The sequence below is a fragment of the Sarcophilus harrisii genome, chromosome 6, assembly GCF_902635505.1.
Source record: "Sarcophilus harrisii chromosome 6, mSarHar1.11, whole genome shotgun sequence".
Lineage (NCBI taxonomy): Eukaryota > Metazoa > Chordata > Mammalia > Dasyuromorphia > Dasyuridae > Sarcophilus > Sarcophilus harrisii.
Window position 1 is genome coordinate 27,462,666 of NC_045431.1, and position 21,120 is coordinate 27,483,785.

Genomic DNA, 21,120 nt, shown 5'->3' on the forward strand with positions numbered 1-21,120 from the left:
AGTCTATCCTTTCCTAATTTGCTTAAGATATCACCCTTTATATAAATCATGAACCTTTTTTGACCTAATCTTGGTATATAATGTGAGATGTTGATGTACACCTACTTTCTGCCATGCTATTTAAATTAAAATTGAAATAGAAATTAAATCCATGGCTAGAGACCAAGACCATAAAATCAGTGAAATTTAGCAAAATTTGGAGTCAGCTTTCAATACTTACTCTGCCAAGTCTGAATTCTTCTACTTTCTTGGAATATTTTGTAGACACTGCAGATGATCAGAAATATGAAAACTAATAAAATTAAAACATACCAGGTGATCTTCATGGTACAAGTAGAATCTGTTGAGAGGGAAGCAATTAGAAAAAAAATATGTTTAAAAGCACAATAAAATGAATCAAGAGCTCAGAAATAGCTGTAATTACCAGAATGAAGAAATTTAAGCTTTATTCCTAACTCTGCCACTAATTTAGCCTTGTGTTCTCAGCCAAATCATTACTGTGCCAGAGTTTCTTCATCTGTAAAATGAAGTAATTGAAACTGATGAGCACTAGCTATATTCTCTCTCATCTATAAGAGTTTATGATTATATTTACTTTCAATTTAATACTCAATTTTGCTATTTCCAGTGGAAGAAATAGAAATGTAAAATCCTTGAGGGCATAGACTGTCTTGTTTTTGTCATGTCTCTAGTACTTACCACAGTGCCCAGCCCAGCACATGGCAGGTACTTCATAGATATAAAATGAATTGAATTGAAATCACCTTATGACTTTCCTAATGTGAACAATATCATCATAAGGCAAATGTTAAACACCAATCTTAGGATAGGAAAATTTATTGTTGAGCTTTATATGATAATATTTCTAGTATTTAAATAAAGCAATATAATCAATATGACAGAATGATAATAGACTGATAAATCAGGTGAGAAAATGGCTTCCCCAAATGGGAGAATGGTCCATTCTAGTATTGTCCTTAAATTCTGAATACTACAATTAAGTCATTGTCACATATCATATTTGCTATTGTTGACCTGTGTCTGACTTTTCCTGATGTCCACTTGGGATTTTCTTGGCAAAGACATTGGAGTGCTTTGCCATTTTCTTCTCTACTTTGTTTTTCAGATGAGGAAACTGAGACAAACAGAATTAAATAATTTGCCAGACTCACATAACAATAAGCGTCTGAAACCAGATTTCAACTCAGATCTTCTTGAGTCCAGGTCCAATGCTCTATCTACTATGACATCTCAGTGATCCCACACATCATATGGACAGCATTAAGTCTGAAGATCCAAGAGAAAAGAATTGCCAACTATAGTCTTCTGTTTCCAAGGGAGCAAGTACTTCTCCCAGGGTAAATACTTCATTGTCTATTCTATCTGTAAGTTGGTGTATGTAAGGTGTTAAATTTTGGGCAGAACAGAAGCACAGAATAAAATAAGCACCTTGGCTTAGAGATAAAACACTTCATTTCTACAGATTAAATTCACTTTTCCATTTTTTAAAAAAATGAATATTTATTACCTACTCCCTTAAAGAGAGGCTAGCCAAAGTTCATTTATGCACAGATTTTCTGAAAACATGAAAAAATGTACTTATATTTTCCCAGAACACTGAAATCCCTTCTGTAAATCACTATTATCTTTCTGAGTTATGGGGCCAAAGAAGACAAGTAGACAACCATTTCACTCCATGTAGGCTTAGAATTTATAGATTCTCCACGAATGCTAAATGAATTTTTTCTTTATGGCAAAATATGAAACAATAGGAAGGTTTATTTTGTGTCTTATGCTTAGGAAAAACACAAAAATCAATGTAGTTAAAAATAAATGTGCATTGAAAAATGTAGTGCTTTTTTTTACATCCATAATCCAGATTCTTAGATCTTTCAAATTTCTCTGACTGCTTCCTAATTAAAAAGACAGATAGACTTCCTAGATAGATTAGACAATTTTCTCTACGAAGCAAAGCATGTTTTTTCCTAGAATAAGGATTTTTCATGGCACTTAGGCAGATGTATAAATTTAGCAAAATGGATCTTTGAAATATCCTCATTTTCCTAGCACTTCTTCCTTTGCCCTCATCCAAACTCCCATTCCTTTCTTCAGTGTACGGATCACAACTGGTTGGGGGAGAGGGGAGGAAATTAGCAGCACCAATAATTTCCACAAATGCATTATATACACTTATATTTTTCATGTATAATAATGGGTTATCTCTTAGACAGGAAATGATATTTCCATTCTAAGCAAGGAGAAGCAATGTAAGTCATGGAGTCTGGTCTTAGCCCACAAAAGACTAAAGTTGCAGAACACCCAAAGGACTCACTTGAGGATAACCAGGGGATGGTACTCATGGACCACATATGACACATAGCAAGAGAAGTCCACAGCACTCAGTGGAGACGCCCTATGCAGGATATATGGGAATATATGGACAGGAGCAGCACAAAATGAAAGTCATTATGCGTTGAGATCAGTATTACTAGAGGGAATTCAAATATCAATCAAAAGACTGAAAAAGAGGTCTTAGTCTCCAAAGAGCAAATTTCTACCGGTTGGCATCAAGTATCAACAACATAAGAAAATGGAGATTTTCTTTTAAATTAGGGAAAAAGGACTTTCCCAGAGTCCTTTAATTGCATCATGTAGGAGGCTCATTTGTCCGTGTTTAAGGCATGTGTCATGGGCAAGTCTGTTTTGAAAGAAAAAAAGAAATGAAAGCAATTTTCAGTCTTGGGCTCTATTCTTTTATTCACGAATTTGCTCTTGTATTTGGCTTTCATGTGAAAATGATAAGGGAATTTTAATTTCTTAGTTGTACTCAATTATTACCAGAAAAGTAAAGCAAGTCCCCAACTTTCTTTCTAATTCACTTAGATAACTTACTTCCTGTCTCCATTTCAAGTTGCAGAGAGACCTGATTGCAGCTGTTCAGGCCTTCCACACTTGTGTGAGAGCCATTTAGCAAAGTTGTCTTCAGTGGGTCTTGCCTGGAAGCTGAGTTTCTAAGGTGGAGTTTTAGTACACAGGTGGTATCATGTCCTCCCAGGGCTTCAACAACAGGAACCACGGTGAAGTTGAAAAGAACATGAAGTGGAAGAAAATTCTCAGCTTTCATTTTCATTGAGTCATTCATTATAGATGCTAGAAGGAAAATAGAATTATTTTCTGCAAGGGACTTATACATGAAAACTCATTACAACCTCATTTTACCTTAAGAAAGAAGTATGACTGAATGATTTTCGGTGGAAATTTACCTACAGGAGGTTAAGCTTTTAAGATGATAGTCAGTTGGTCAGTCGGTCAATCAACAAGCATTTATTAAGTGTTTATTGTTGCTACTACTGTTGCTGCTCCTCAAATAGAGTTACAAAGAGTTGCATGTGACCAAACAATAAGTAATTTTATGACTGCTGCTACTCCTATTACTCTTATTACTGATACTATTACTAACTACCTTATGAAACATTTTTACATTTGCTGAGAGCTTTATATATCTTATTTGGTATTATGTGCCAGGTATTGTAATAAGCACTTGGGATACAAAGAAACACCAAAATGATACTCATCTCCTGCCAGAAAGGTGAGAGATTTAAAAATACAGAATGAAGACCTTCCCAATATAAGAATTTGTTTTGCTGGACTATTAGCATTATACACATATTTAATTTTAAAATTACTCAGTTGGGAGAGAATAAAAGGAAAAGATAATAAATGCATTTAAGAGAAATGCACGCTGTAGGATTGGAGCAGAACTGACATCCTCAAAGAGCAATCGACCATATTTATCTGATGTTTTATGGGATCCCAATATTTTTTGCCCTTTTTAAGAAAGGAGAGTAGCACCTGTGACTGGCCAGCCTTGAAAATCTGCCTAGTGGCCTGACCTCATGGGATTCTATCCAATTTGCTTTATTGTACTTTTGTAGCCCAAAGATGGTGGAGATTAGGAAGAGGGCTAGATCTGAGATGTCATCTGCCTAGGGACTCCTGAGTGCAGAAACGCCTCCACTGGTACAGTGTTGACTCATTTATAACAATTATATACTTAGAATTCCCTGGACCACTGAGAAATCAAATGACCTGCCCAGTCACATCCAATATTGGATGTGTCAATGAAAGGACTTATACACAGATCTTCCTGATTCTAATGCCAGTTCTCTACCCAGTATGTTTCTCTGTCTCTCTAGATATTGGAAATGCAAAGACAAAAATGGCAAGTTATTCTACTTGAGTGACTATGGCTCCCACACTGATGATGAACATGATAAACATAAAACAGAAATAAGTCTAAAAGACAGTTCGATATGCTGAGAGTTGAGGAGAAAACTGAATCAAATGTTCTGGAAGAATTCAAAGGAGAAAGAGAACACTTTCATGTGGAAATCAGAAAGCTCTGTTTACAAGATCGTACCTCAGCTAAACCCTGAAATAAGCTAAGGATTTGGAAATGCAGGAATGAGGATATAGAGCATCCCAAGGTTGCAGGGTCACCTTAACAATGCAAGGAGGAAGAAGGTGGGATGCTGAGAGCAAGGAAGGGCTGCTCAAATTGGACTGTTATTCAGCTGTTTCAATTACGTCTATCTCTTCATGGCTATATTTGGGGTTTTCTTTGCAAAGATACTGGAGGGATTTGCCATTTCCTTCTCCAGCTCATTGAACAGATGAGGAAACTGAGGCACAATTAAGTGACTTGCCCAGAATCACATAGCTGGTAAGTGTCTGAGGCTGGATATAAACGCCAGACCTGGCGCTCTATCTTAACGTCCCTGAAACTGAAGTAATATAGAATAAAGCAAAATAAATCTGGAAATGCATGTTAGAGCCAGATTGTAGAGAGCCATAAATCTCATACTGAAATATTTCATTTTTATCCTAGAGGCAATAGGGAAGCTTCTGAGCAGAGGAATGACATGGCCACATCTGTGTCTTTGAAGATTATTTTGGTTCTACTCTTGCTAACATTGAATATAGGACAGGCTTTATTTAACAATAAAACAAAGTAACTCAAATTTTAACCCATAAAAAGTCAAGACATTTCCTTTTTCCTCCGGGGTCTCTATAGCTTGACTTAAAGACTTGGGTGAATCCATTTCACAAAAGCAAAAAAACACTTTTTCTGTGTCCTAGAGAGCAAAGCAATCCCCTTCCAACCCCCCAAGGGCCTCCATCTCCCAGGGATGTTTAATTATACCAGACACAGTCACCATAGGATTGAAGCCTCTTAGGCAGGAAAGAATTTAAGATCACTAGAGAGCCAACTTTTGCAGAATTGTATTATGGGATGATCTGAATCATTATTCATTCTGTACTTGTATATAGGGTATGCTCTGGCGTCAGGCTATAAATTCTACCTATATAGGTATTTATGTACAAATACCATGATAATCATATGGGGAGAGCAGCTCTATAACAAGTCCTCCCATCTCCACATTCAGCCTATCTCTACAATATTCCCAAGGTCTCAAGCTCCTAGTCTCCACTCACTCACACTTCTCCCCTTACATACACTGGGTCATGATGTCATATTCACCTATGCTGGTCACTGTTCCCATACCAAAATGCACCCCCAAAATACACACTCACCATAATCTCTATCTTTTCTTTTAGACTAATGCACTTACAAACTCAGTGCCAGCTTTTAGCCCTACTTCCCATGCCATATCCATCCAAAGTCTGTCTCTTCTCTTAATTATCCTCTACTACTTCTTTTGGAAGGGAAATGATTGTGTATCTTTGCACCTAACCTCTCAGTGGCAAAAAAAAAAAACCCTCAGTGACTAGTCTTCCCCTCAAGCATCAACACCTGCATCTATCTTCTCCTTTTAGCCCTGCAGAGACCCACCTCCTGACACCTCTTTGAGAAAGAGACTGACTAAAATGGTAATGGTCTTTATGGCAACTTCCAATTTTAAGTCTTAAGGTCAGATGTCAAATGATTAGGTCTATTACTGATGGTTGGGGTTTAATTTAATGACCCAATGTCTTTGTCCTTAAAATAGAAATTATTTTCATCTCTGTGGTTTTAAATTATATTTAATATTATGAATAATTTACCATCAATCACTTGTCTTTCCATTTTCCATACTTCTTTCAGTCTGTTGTTACCTCTTGTTGTTAATTCCTGATGAATAAAATCCACAGTTCCTTTGGATTCACATAACAAACATGAAGAATACAGCTGTAATTCCCCAGAGGCTAGCGGACAGACATTAGACATATTATGAAAGTGGAAGTGCTTTGCAGAGATTCCCAGAACAATAACCTCATGTTCCCTTCCTTGTTGCAGGAAGCTCACAAAAGAAATATTGAATTCAGGAAGTGGATAAGTGAAATTATTTAGTGAACTAATGTCAAGACAGGATAGTTCCACAATATTTCCTGCAGGAAAAAAAAAAAAAAAAAAAGAAAAGAAAAATCTTTTGGTACCGATAGACACAGAGACTGGGGCATCTAAATAAATATATAGTTAATTCAATTATTACCAGGTAGATCATAAATATTGTGGCTTACCTGTGGCAAATCTTTCAAATTGATTAACAGCAACTTTTCCATTTAATTATTTTCTTTGACAACCTGATAGGTGTGAGCCAGGAACTCATATATGTTTTCAATTTCTAGTTCTCTGATTATTAGTGATTTGGAACACCTTACAGGGCTTTTGATTGCTTAGATTTCTTTCTCTGAGAATTACCCATTGATATTCTTTGGCCATTTTATCTATTGCAGTTTGGTTGTCTATCATTTATTTGAATCAGTTTCTTATATTATGAATATCATTTTTAATCAGAAAAATTGGTTACAAAGACTCAGAGCCCTTACCCCTACCTACCTCAGTTATCTATTTTCTAATTTTAACTATATTGATTTTGATTTGTGTGAAATGAGGTCAAAGTTATCTCTTCGATCTTTTATGATCTTCTATCATTTGTCTGATCACAAACTTTCCCCCTGGAGTTGAATCAGGTATTTTCTTCATTTTTTTCCCCCTGAGGTAATTGGGGTTAAGTGACCTGCCCAGGGCCACACAGCTAGGACCAGATTTGAACTCAGGTCCTAACTTGATGGCTGGTGCTCTATCCACTGCGCCATCTTGCTGCCCCTCATTCACTTTTTAGATATAGGTTATCTGTCCATCTGGAGGTTTATTGTGCTATATAGTGTAAAATCATGATGCAAACCTTATTTCTTCTATTCTTCTTTCCAGTTTTCACAGTAGTTTTTGTTGGATGGAATCCTTACCACAGTGATGAGCATTTTGGGGGTTTATTGAAAATTGGTTACTGGATTCTTTTGCTTTTGTATGTTGTATTTCTAATTTGTTTTTTAACTTGTATCAAATAGATTTGATGATTACTGCTTTGTAGTATAACATAAGATCTGGTGGTACTAGATTTCTTCCTTAATTTTTTTTCATTATTTCTCTTAATAGTCTTACCTTTTATTTCTCCAGATGAATTTTGATATCTTTTTCTAGCTCTATAAATTCATCCTTTGGTGGTTTTATGGTTGTGACACTGAATAAATAAACTAACGGGTAGAATTGTCACCTTCATCATATTGACATGACCCAATGATAATTGATTAAAACCTCTTCAATCATTTATTTGTGTCTTATTTTTAAAAGTCTTTATGTTTCTATCTTAATGTGATGAGCTTTACTGATAATGTACAGAAAAGCTGTACACTGCCATTTTGCATTATATCAATTAACGTTTTAGTTGAATCTACTAAATTTCCTATGAAAACCAGCCTGGCCTCTGCAGAAAAGCAATGATTTTGGTTCATTTTTTGATTATTCTTATTATTTCAGTTTCTTCTCACCTTATTTCTATAGCTAGTATTAATAGAACTATAAAAAATAATAGTGGTGATAATAGATATCCTTACTTTTTACCTTTGTTCATATTGGAAATACCGCTGGTGTTTATCCATTACATATAATGTTAGCTTTTGGTTTTATGATTTTTAATGTTTTCACAGAAATTGGTGGTGTATTTTGTCAAAAATTTCCTGCATCTATTAGTAAAATCATGTAATATTTATTATTCTGGGCATTTAAATTTTCTGTTATGTTTACAATTTTCCTAATAACGAGCTGATTCTACACTCATAGCATAAATCCAACCTGACCATAATGAATATTTCTAACGTGTCCTAGCTGATTTCATTTTATCCAATATTTGTATATTGATATTGGTCATTTTCTTTCTTAGCTTCATCTTCTCCTGGTATGGATTTGATTGAGAAGGCCTTATCATTCACTCTTATAATCATCATAAGATCATCCACAAATAGGAAGCTCTGAAGGACAACCCTTCTATAGAAATTACTCTTCCATATGGATTTGTCCAAAGTTATCATTCACAATAGTGGCAAATATCTTTGGCAGAAATATATCCCCTTGTTTTATAGCTCTTTTGACAATAATAAGAGACTCATTTATCAGAGTTATCTTTATGGCTGTATTTAAAAAGGAATCATGTATAAGTCCTAAAATAAAATGTATTAGAAATAAATATTTCCTTCCCTTATGTTCTGAAAACTTTCTTCACAAATACATGATTGAGATGAGATCTTTAGACAACAATTCTGTTTTAAAAAATCTGTTGTTTTCTAGGAGAAAATATATGATCACTTATTCTAGATAGCTTTTGGGAATCCTCATGTTCTAGATGGCTTATGGGAATGCTCATTAAATTACAGATTAGACTAAAAAAAACCTCCAAGTTCTCTTCAGTTTTTGAAAATATAACTAACCATGCAAAAGATACAGCTAAATTAATGAGAAATAGAATAATATGGGGGGGAAGTACAATGGATGGGAGTCAGGAAAGCCAAGGTCAAATCTTGATGGTAAAGCTTAGTAACTGTATGACCATGGGAAAGTCTCAGTTTCCCCATGTATAAATTGGAGAGGCTATCATTTTCCCTGTCTCTTTCACAGGATAGCAATGAAGATCAAATGAGAGAATGTGTATTAAAGCACTTTGAAAATGATAAGGCATTATGCAATTGTAAGATTATTAGTACAATGTAAGAACTAACTCATCTTCCAAATTAAAAAAGCGAAAAGATTTTTCATTATCTGCAATTGTGCAGTATCCATCCTTCTGTTCAACTTCATTAGAATGCATAATCAAGAAGTGACTCTATGCCTTTTGGGTGTTCCAGCACAGCAATGCTAATTGCTATGGGGTAAGTGACCTCTCTCTCAGTTTATTCCTAAATCTTTGTGAAATGATGGTGGGGAAAAAAACTGAATCAGAGGCCCTCCATTCTGTTCTTCTCCATGTTTTTATGCCATATCCTATCTAACATGCTCAGATTGGACAATACAGCTTTTTTTTTTTTTTTTTTTTTTTTTTTTAAAGATATAAGCAATGCTGAATCCACTGGAAAGACTTCTTTGCATTTCTCACAAGATACATTCCCATTTATGGCTCCTACTATTTTACTTACAAGAACTCTTTTTTATATTGTGCTCTAATATAAACTCTAGATCTTTTATTTTTGTGCAACTTTTGTACAAATACAGGTTTTCTTGTGGTTTTTTTTAAGTTTATTGAGTTTGTGGTTTTAACCAGCAGTAAATATAAGTCCTTAATAACAGAAATTAATTTTGTTTTTATTTTTCATTGCTGTTTCATCAAATCACTATATTTTCCATTTTGTAGTTCATATTTGCTTTCATTGTGTGAAACTATAATCATGATAAAAAAAGAGCATATATTTTGTGACCTTGATTAAGACATGTTATTTCTTTGGGCTACAGTTTCCTCACATATGTACAACAATAAGGCATGATTTCTAAGGTAAATAGGCAAATGTCCAAGGCAGTCCCCACCATCTTCTATCCCAAACAAATGGATATTTGGTCTCATTTTTAGAGTTTATATTTAAGCTAATTGATAATTCTTTTTATTTATTTTTTATTTTTAATTAGTAATTCTTAGAAATTGTTTAATTAAGTCTAAGTTTCTTTAGTTTGGTTACTGAAAATAATGTCCTTTATAACTAACATAAAACTGACACACACACATATGTGTGTTTGTGTACATATATATATATATATATACACACATATTCAATAAATCTTCACTTAAAAAAGGAACTTTGTATAAAGTACATCCTAATGAAAACATGCTGAACACACCTATGTTAAGGATGCTTCTAGCTCTTTATTCTCTGATCCAAACATCTGAGAATATTACCCAAAATATAATTCAAATAGTATATTACTAATTGTAGAAAATAATTATAATCAAAAATCAACTCACTTCAGTGATAATGTCCCTGTCAAGGAAATGAGAATATTCTATATTTCAAAGTTTCAACATGTGTAAAGAAACCAGTGATTTTTTGCCATTCTACATTTCCCCTTTGACACTATTAATCTTATAGTTTCCAACTTCTTGAATTTATCTTGCCTAAAAAGGATGATAGAAAATTTTAATGCCATTGTTCCTGTATTCTAATCTAATAAATAATAAACTAGACTTTCCTGAACTGATGAAACATTCTTTATTTTTAACGATGAGATTACCTTACAGCAATTTTATAATATTAGGTTTAAGTCATTCAATTAGAAAAGAAAGATCCACAGGGTGCTTCCCTCTTTTACAATTATTCAGCTCCTAGGACAGAACCACATTCTTGTCTCCATAAACAGGGATTTATGCATCTAATGCCTATTAATATTTCTGGGAACTAAGCACCTAAATCCTCCCTCACTGAGATGACAATATCTCATAAATACTCTACAACTTGGGCTGCAATCTGCCAGGATTCTGCTGAGTACTTCTTGGAACATAGTGGGCTACCCAAATGAAGGACATCAAGTTAAATGAACAAAGAGATATTATTTGACAACTGTCCAAATCAATCATTTTCCCTTTCAATTAAAATAGTTTGCCATTGCCTCATCCTGGCACGGAGGTGACCCTTGAAAGCCAGCAGAGTGCAGACTTATTGTTCAGGAAAGGCTTAAAGTATAGTTCTAGTATTGAACTGTTTTCTTTCTTAGCAGTGTAGGGAGGTACATGGAGGCTACTCCTCATTACCACTAGGCTAGCCATTTTGGGATGTATTCATGGTGGCAACCTATGAAACAAAAATAATATATAAATTCATCCTCAGCCCTGTGCAATCAGTTCTCTTTAGCTGTTTCATTGATGGTACCAGAATGGGAAAAAGGCTAAGAGGCTAAGAATAAGAATCACACATTCCCAAACTACCTATAAACATTAGTTTAGCTATTGATGTTCTATATAATGTATTTTATGATTAAATATTAAATGTTTTCCTTTAAAAATAAACAGGACATTTCCTGTTTTCATACCCTAATGATATGTGCTATGGCAGTCAATCAATAAGCATTTATTAAAGGATCATTATGTGCCAGATTTTATCCCAGTGAGTTTATTATTTGTTGACCTAAAAAGCATTTGCTTCAGCAAAGCAAAACTTGCCAACAAGGTGCCTCTTCTGCACATGACCGGAATCAAACAAAATTTCATGAAACAAAGAATTATGTTAGCTCAAAGGCAAGAGAGTTTACTTCTAGGCATCAAATGACATATTAGAGACTTTAAAAAGGCTCACCATGACTATTACTATTAGTGAGAATTTTGACTATTGCTATTGGGGAAATTTTTGGAAACATCTCTGATCTTTACGAGCATTTGTTGCACAAGGCAGTAATTTGGCGTTTAGAGCCGGAACTGTCCAAATTATATAGCAACGCCGCTATTTAGTTACTGGTTTTCACAGGTGTTGATTTGAATTCATTTCCACTTGGCCATAAACTCACTGTGCTAATCAAGTGGGGCGTTTATGAGTTATGACTCATTCAGACCACACCTGGTCAGCCTAGAAAATAATTAGCAATGAGCTCCAAAGCAAGTATTCATTCCAAATCCCAATGGCAAAAGCTCAAAATTGACTCCATATTTTCACTTTCTGCCTCTCCAATAGGTGAAATCTCCCAGGTTAACACTTTGTGAAAAAGAAAGGAGCATCCATGGAAAGTGAATGATAAATGCATTGATGCCATAAATCAGATTGGAAGCCCAGGAGTATGGAGGGAAGAAAGGTTTATGATAAACAGAACATAAAAGAAAGACAGTTTAAATGTACACCAGCAGACTGATATTTGGAAATGTCTCACTGAATGTGCAGTATTTACAAGACGAGAAGGAGGCATAAAGAGGAGAAATGTACACACTGTTAAAAAAAAAAAAAAGAGGCAAATAAAATATTTTAGGAATCGTAAAACCCCTAAAGAGAGAAAGAATGTGCAGGGCTAGTGCTGTGAGAATTATATATGGGTAAGGAAGCAAGCAAATGTTTCAGGAAACAAGTCCTATAAGAGCTGGATTTCATCCAACATACATTTTCAAGGAGCCATAGATGTGTGATGAGACTTCAAGGTCCATAGGTAAAGATGAGTTTCTTTCAGGGATCTTTGCTTTCTTTCTTGTTTTGCAAACATGGCTTTTAAGTTCTATTCTTCATTTCGCAAAGGAAGGAAAATGACAAGGAATCGGGCATAGCATATTGATGTTTTAAAATAAGTAGTTTTTCCTCCCCAATTTGGCCTTCACATTACATTTTAGACCCTCCTCTATAGCTGCAGTGAAACAGTTATTTTTAAAAAATCATCACAAGCAGTAGTTGCCTCTGTGGCCACCTGAATGAAAGGATATGATCTACCCTCCTAAGCTGTTAAAATGCATTCCATATAGCTGTCTTTGGCAAGATTGAGGGTTTTTGGTCTGTTTTGTGCCATGTTTAGAAATATTCTCTTTCACATAATGCAATAATCTTAAAGCACAGTTAGTTGGGAAGTACAAAAAAGTTTTTATAGCAAGTTTAACACTCCTTTTGGGTATTATCTGAGATTTTAAATTTTCTAACTTTTTATACAATATTAAATTTTAAAAATATGCAACAACAGTTGATTCAACTAGTTATAAGATATCAGCAGCTCAAACATTATTGGGATTTATTAATAATAATAACTAGCATGTAAAGATAGTTTTGAGATTTGCAAAGTATATTACAAATATCTCATTTTTATCATCATAAGGTACCATCATGCCCTAGAAAATAGTTGTTACTATTACTTTAACTTTACAGATAAAAAAGTGAAACAAACAAAGGTTAAGCAATGTACTCAGAACTTCATGAATGGTAATCAAATTATAATTATCTGTGGCAGGATTCGAACTAGACTCTAGGTTTAAAGTTCTATCTACTGTGCCATCAGAGGACTGACAGATAAAATAATGAGACTAAAACAACAAGTCATACAGGGCGGATAGCTCTTCTGTAAGTTTCAGAAAATCATTCATTCCACTAAATATACTTGATTGTCTAAACTTTTTAATTAATTATCATTCCAGCTGACATTCTCTAGAGGATATAGATAATTAGATGTTAATAAGTGTTACAAATCAGTAGTTAAATATAAAATGATTAATAATTTTTGACTATTCTGAGTCCTTTGTTACTTCTTTCTTCCATTTCATTGATTGTTATAATTCCATTTTCATAAAAGGATGTGAAATGAATCAAGAAATAGAAATTGACAAGTCCAGCTCACTATTTCAATTTTGCTCATAAAGAAACTGAAGTGAACAAAACTGTCTATTTTATCAATTATTTATGCCATTTATGAATTGGAGATGCAACTATTGCCTCTGGTTTGCAAACTTTAATGAAATACAGATACACTTTTAAGAAAACATTTTCTTTAAAACTGAATAATTTCCTCTACCAGTAAAAAGACTGGAACAAAAAAGCGAAATCAGTAAGTACAGGGAGGTGGGCATTGTTCAGACATTAACAGTTATCTTTTGAAGCTAAAAAATCCAATGAAGAGAAGAATGCTTTGAAAAGCAAAATTGGCCAAATGAAAAAAGAGGCACAAAAATTTACTGAAGAAAAGAATTCCTTAAAAAGTAGAATTGGCCAAATAGAAAAGGAGATACAAAAGCTCACTGAAAAAAAATACTTCCTCAAAAATCAGAATTGAGCAAACAAAAGTTAATGACTTCATGGGACATCAATAAATAATAAAACAAAACCAAAAAAAAAAAGAAAAATATGGAAGACAATGTGAGACAACTGACCTAGAAAATAGATTGAAGAGAGATAACATAAGAATTACTGGGTTAGCTGAAAAGCCATGATCAAAAATTAGCTGAGATATCATCTTTCAAGAAATTATCAAGGAAAACTATTCTGGTATTCCAGAACCAGAGAGTGAAATAGAAGTTGAAAGAGTCAACCAATTCTAAAAGCAGTCCCAAAATGAAAAATGAAAACTTCCAGGAATATTATAACCAAATTTCAGATCTCCCAGGTCAAAGAGAAAGTGTTATGGGCAGCCAGAAAGTAAACAATGCAAGTACTGTGAAGCCACAGTCAGGATAACATGAGATTTGGCAGCTTCTACATTAAAAGATCAGAGGACTTTGAATATGATATTCTAGAAGGCAAAGGAGCTAGGATTAACCCAGCAAAATTGAGAATTACTTTGGGAGTAAAATGGATAGTTGATGAAATAGGAGACTTTCAAGCACTTCTGATGAAAAAAACCAAGGTTGAAGAGAAAAATTTGACTTTCAAATTATAAAACTGAAGAGAAGCATAAAAAAGGTAAACGGGAAAAAGACATCTTAAACACTTAATAAGGTTAAAATATTTACATTCCTATATGGGAAGATGATATTTATAATGCCCAAGAAGTTTCCCATTTGGGCAGCTAGAAGGAGTATATAAAGAGAGATCACAGATACGAGTTGAATATGATTGGATATCTAAAAAAATTAAATTAAATTAAAGGGTGAGAAAGAGGTATGCATTAGGAGAAAGGGAAAGGGAGAGGTAAGTTATCTCAATTAAAAGAAGCAAGAAAAAGCTTTTACAATGCAGGTTAAGATGGGGAAGTATGTGTGGGGGGAATAACATGTACACTCAATCTTACCCTATAGAAAAACAGAAGGAAATGGCATAAGATTTGGGGTAGGGGTTGCTAATAAAAAGTGAGGGTGAATTGGGAGACACAGTAGTCAGAAGCAAAACACTTTTGAGGAGGGACATGGAGAAAGGAGAGAGAGAATAGAATAGAATATAGGGGGGGGGAATAGGATGGGAAAAAAACATAATTAGCCATCATAACTGTGAAAAACTTTTCGAAGCAAGTTTCTCTCACCAAGGCCTCATTTCTTAAATATATAGAGAAATGAATTAAATTTGTAAAAAATACGAGGTATCCTCAATTGATAAATGATTAAAAGTTTTGAACTTAATTTTCAAATGAAGTAATCAAAACTATCTATAGCCAGATGAAAAAAAATGCTCTAAATCTTTATTGATTGGAGAAATGCAAATTAAAACCATTCTGAGGTATTACCGCCTTACTAGTTAGATTAGGACCAAAAAAGAAAATGACAAGTTTTGAACAGGATGTGGGAAAATTGAGACACTAATAAACTGGTGGTAGAGTTGTGAATAAAGTCAATTATTCTTTAGAGAAATTTGGAACTATTCCCAAAGGGCTATAAAACCATACATAACCTTTAACCTAGAAATAAATCATATCCCAAAAGAGATTTTTTTAAAAAAGGGAAAAGGACCTATATGTATAAGGATATTCACAAGAGCTCTTTTCTGTGAATGACAACTATTCTCAGCATACAATGATCCAAAACAACTCTGAAGCATGAAAAATACTCTCCATCCTTAGAGAAAGAACTGATAGAGTTTGAATACAGATTGAAGCATTTTTTTTTTTACTTTATTTTGAGGTGGGGTTTGTTTGGTCTATGTTTTCTTTTACATGACTAATATGGAAATAATGTGGGAGATAAGAGGTATTAACTGACTACCGAACTGAAGGTCTACAGCAGTGGTCCTCAAACTTTTGTTCTCAATATCTTTATCCTGTTAAAAATGATTGAGGAGCTGCTGTCCAAAGAGTTTTTGTTTATGTGGGTTATAGTTATAGATATTGATCACATTAAAAATAAAAACCAATTATGAATTTGTAGACTCTCTGAAAGTATTTCAGAGAGTCTGAGGATGCTCTGGACCAGACTTTGAGAACCACTGGCAGAGTCATGGTGCTGACTTCATTACTCACACCTGGACACCGTCCCAGTACCATGCCAGGGAAGTGAATAGCTTCGAGTAGTCTTGGGAACATTCTAAAGATCACCTGGCAGAAGAAGCAGCCAGACATGGAAGACTTTTCTGCAACTAAACTGCCAAACATTCTAACTTTACTGCAGAAAGTGAAGCTCTGTTGGCCTGGTAACCCAGTGCCAAATGTACACTTGCCAACAAGACTGCTTTATAGAGAACTCACCGAGGACAAGCGCTCACCAGGTGGTCAGAAAAAGTGGTTCAAGGACAGGCTCAAGGCCTCTCATAAGAACTTTAGAATTGATTGTATGACATGGGAAATGTTGACACATGCATGGTGGGCTGCCATCAGAGAGCATCATGAGCAGAGCATTATTGAACTAGCTCAAAAGAACTGCTACCTGCCCTAAGCTAGAGAATCCACCCCAAATGTTCATATGACCTATTTGGGCCGACCTGTGATAGAGCATTCTGAGCTCATATCGGTCTGATCAGCCACAGTTGGACACACTGTAACTTGACTCTTAACATAGTGGTATAATTTTGGTCCTCTTCAAGAACAAAGGACAACAACCAACCAATGTGGAAATATATTTTGCATGACTACACATGAATAATTTATATTAAATTGCCTGCCTTCTCGTTGAAGGGAGTAGAAAAGGAGGAAGAGAATTTGTAAGTCAAAATTTTAAAAGCCAATTATTATTACATGTAGTTGGAGAAAAATAAAATGCTAAATAATTAAGGAAGAAATAGTAATTTCTTTTAAAAAAAGGACTGTACCATATGATATTACATAATAATTTTCATGCTATCTCATCTTACTATAATGTAGTATTTTTCTAGTTAGTGGTATGGGAAGTAAGAAAAATATTTAACATAGAAGTTCATACCCATAAATATGATGCTTCAGGGTAAACATGGTTGGAAATTATACTCTTCATCTTGGCCTTTCTGTGTCACAGAGAAACCTTTGACAAAATTGATTTTTATCAAGTATCCCATTTAACAACTGTCTCGTGTAGAAATTAAAAAAAAAAAAAACTGTGTAACCCAAGGAAAGAAGAAAGTTGTTCACTTGTCTAGTAAATGAATCCACATATTAGACCAAAGTATAGATGTTTCTTTCATGCTAAAATAGTTATTTAAGCTGAGACTACACATTATCTTAGTAACATTTCCAAAATACATAAAATAATATTAATTTTCGCAAAATTTAAAACGCCAGATTTGCACACTGGGTATCTAATACGTGTATGTTGAACTTAATGAGAGCAGTGCTTTATGCAGCATTTTATTTTGCAGATAGCAAGTTCAAAAATTTTTTTCAATCCAGCAAATACCTTTATATAAAACACCACAATTCAATAACATGAAACTAACTTAAAGTACAAAATAAGTGAGAAAGGATTCCTATGAACTTTCACAAACTAGAAACTTTATTTTAAACTTTCCTTTTTTAAATTTTCATGAATATCATATAAATCATAATTCATCCATATTGTCAGAGTTAGTTTACTAAATTGCTAAGATTTATATACTACTTAAGGCTTGCAAAATAGTTGACAACCTCATTTGATTATATATCAGTTGTAATTTCGTGTCATTTTGTTAGAGCTTATCAAGCATAACTATTGTAATAAGCAGTATGAATTAAAAAAAAAAGACTTTTTGTCATTACATGGCATCAGGAAAAGGGAGGCCATTTATTACAATTGGTTACTCACCTTTGGATGTCTTGAAATAATCTGGCAAAATTAAAATGAACATGATCATTATCACCACTAATAACTTGAGGAGAGCTGCTTTTGTCATATTCAAGCACATGGCATGAAATAGCTCACACGCTAGTGCAGTGGTCGAGTGTTTCTTCCTGGTTTAAGTTTCATTTTTGTGGTATAGTATGTTAATGTAGCATACTTCAGACTTCCTTTTGGGGGTAAGACTGTTATTTTTGCTACAAAGAAGTTCAGAAGAAAAGACTTCATTTTTCTGGTAGCTTTTTCATTAAGAAAACTATCCTCTAATCAACACTTTCAAGACATCTTCTAAATGTGAAATTTAAATAAATACATAGCCAAGGGTTTGTTCCTATCTTGTTTTGTAGAAATTTGCTGGCTTGTGTGGAGAAATATAATCCCACTCTCTAGTTGCCAAAGAGAAAGCTATGCAAGCCTGTAAATGTCCCAGGAAGCATGATCCAGGAAACAGTTCGTTCAGAAGCCAGTAAACAGTGGGGTACTTCACTCTAAGGGAAAACTCAAGAGACCTGCAGAATTTTAATGCTAAATTTGCCAAAGTATGTATGGTAGCAGTAGGATTAGGATAAGATACCATTAAGATTCCATTATTCCTGTAAATGCTCCAGTTATCTTTACGCCATCCACATTTTCTGTTCTATTTCAAGATAGATCTTTCATTATGACAACCGCAGTGAAATCATATGCATACTTGATAGACTGTTACTGATAATGCAGGGGAAATGGATGATGAATAATGCATGTGTAAAAACAAATATATTGACTTGGGTAATACATATCATGTAATACTTCCTATTATTTTCGACTTTAGATTTTGTTTCCTTGAGGGATTTGATTTTCTTTCTTTGTGATTTCTGACTAAAAGGGAGCAATTTCTTTTTCCTTCTCTGTCCATGCGAGTGAATAGGGCAGCTAGGTGACACAGAGGGCCCAGTCTAGAGTCAAGAAGATTCATCTTCCTGAGTTCAAATATAGTCTCAGACTCTTACTAGTTGTGGGACCCTGCCTATGTCCCTTAACCCACTTTGCCTCAGTTTCCTCATCTGTAAAATGAGCTAGAGCAGGAAACCACTATTGTATCTTTGTTAAGAAAACCCTAAAGAGGATCATGAGGAGCCAGACATGACTTGAAAATGACTGAACAACTGCAGCCTGTGTAGGGGAGTGGGCAGGAGGGGATGATTGAGGAGAGACTTCTTCTACCATAGTGAAGCTCACAGACTGGGAGATGGCAGCAATTTTGATTGGGAAATGGAAAGTTAAAAGATTGAGGGGCTCAGGATCAATGATGGAGGCAATGTGGTATGGGGAAAGGATTACTGGACCTCCCACCATTGTTAATTGTATGACCTTGGATAACTTGCTCAGTCTATCTGTATCTGTGTCCTTATCTATAAAATGGAAGGGGGGAAAAGCAACATAGGACACCCAATGGGATTGTACTGACAATCAAATGAGATCTATCCAAAGTACTTTACAAGCCTCAAAAAGCTATATAAAGTCAACTATTGGCATTATTATTGGAGCTGTAGAGGAAAAGGGGAAAGAGCTGTGGGAATCTTTCACCACAGTGATAGAAAAGCTGTTGGAGGCCTTAGACAAAGTAGAGGCAATGTCCAGCAAGCAGCTGGAGAAAGGACTGTGGGAAAAGCGGATTGTTCCAGTCTTAACTCACAAACATCTGAAACCTCAGGGAAATCCCTCTCCACTAATGTGGCTGTAACGTCATCAGCAGAGCTCAGGAAGGGGGCCTAGGACAAAACTTCTTATACCATGGGCCATAACTCCATATGACATCTCATAATTGAATGAGAGGATCACAAAACTATGATTTATTATTTTTTAGCTTATATACCTATTTTATATACCTATGTGTCTGGAGTCACATAAAAATTTCTCGGGCAAAAAGAGGTCACAAGTGGACAAAGTTTGAGAAGTCCTGGCCTAGGATATAAACAAAAATTGGAGCCAGATCTGAGGAACTAAAATTTGAGGGAAAGAAATCAAGAAGTTGCCTTCCTATCGGCTGCTAGTATATTTAAGTCCTAGTAGTAGCATTAACAAAAACACACAGATTAATATCCTCTTATTTTAAGAGGCTAATTATATACTTGACCCCTAAAGTAAGGATTCTGAATCTGGGATCCATGAACTTGGGTTTTTTTTTAATCGTAACTATATACCATTTGGGTTCCTTTGTAATTCTATGTATTTTACTTTATGTATTTAAAAACATTATTCTGAGAAGAGATTAAAAGAGCTTAACTAGCCTATCAAAAGACCCTGTGATAAAAAGTTAAGAAGTCCATCCCCAAAAGAATAAATCTTGTATTAAATTCTAAACTTCCCACACTGTCATGTCTCATATCAATGCACAGTTAGCTCTTGACCTTTACTCTTGTGAAATACAAACAGTCTTATAATTATAGTCTCTGGAATTTATTAGTTACTTATTTTTTGCTAAACTATTTTAAGAATTTTAAACATTGCAGAAGTTCCTGATACCAATTCTTATTTTCATGGGTCTTTAATTTTATGAGTTCATCTAGGATTCACTAGGCCCAAATAAAACTGACTCCTACTAACTAACATCACAAGCTTTGAATTTGTAAAATATGAAACCAACCATTTCCCTCTCCCAGTTCTTCCATTTTCTAACCATTATTAAAATTTGGCTCCTTGCTGATAACTCAGTCTCACTGGCCACCTCGATACTAGATCACCTTCACTTAGAACACTCTTTGCTCCCCACTGCCACTTCCAGATTCTCTTCCTCCTGCCATCGTTCAGTAACCTTTCCTTTTCTGAAGTTCTTGCTGTCATCTCTACTTCTTAATACAAATCCTGTAGCTGGTGCTTACAGATCTTGAGATCTTCTTCAACAAGATTAGCATGCAGTTCACAATTTTTCTGCTCCTCTCCAATTCCTGCCCTCCTACTTGGGAGATTTCAAATTACTTATTGACTCTACTTAAAAACCTTAAACATTCAGTTTCTCAATCTATTCCCATCCTTTGACCGACTCTTCTACCTTGCCTTCAGCCATATACAAAAATGGTCCTACCTTTGATCTTGCCATCACCCACAAATATACCACCATCATGTGCAAGAACTCCAAAATCTCCTTATCCAACCATAATCTTTTGACTTTACCTCTCCTTCTGCCTTCCCTTACCAAACTCTGTTCTTTGAACACATT

General features: G+C 34.6%; 1 protein-coding gene across 1 annotated transcript in view; it reads right to left on the minus strand.

Moving 5' to 3' along the window:
• TMEM156 (transmembrane protein 156) overlaps positions 1-18,276 on the minus strand; it is a 39,668-nt gene extending 21,392 nt beyond the window's left edge. The window contains exons 1-4 of the mRNA XM_023506050.2: positions 17,889-18,276; positions 6,067-6,390; positions 2,893-3,150; positions 221-340 (exon numbers count right to left, since the gene is read on the minus strand). Coding sequence (XP_023361818.1) covers positions 221-340; positions 2,893-3,150; positions 6,067-6,390; positions 17,889-17,988 — 802 coding nt within the window. The 5' untranslated portion in view covers positions 17,989-18,276. The remainder of the gene's footprint in view (positions 1-220; positions 341-2,892; positions 3,151-6,066; positions 6,391-17,888) is intronic.
• Positions 18,277-21,120: the final 2,844 nt, after the last annotated feature.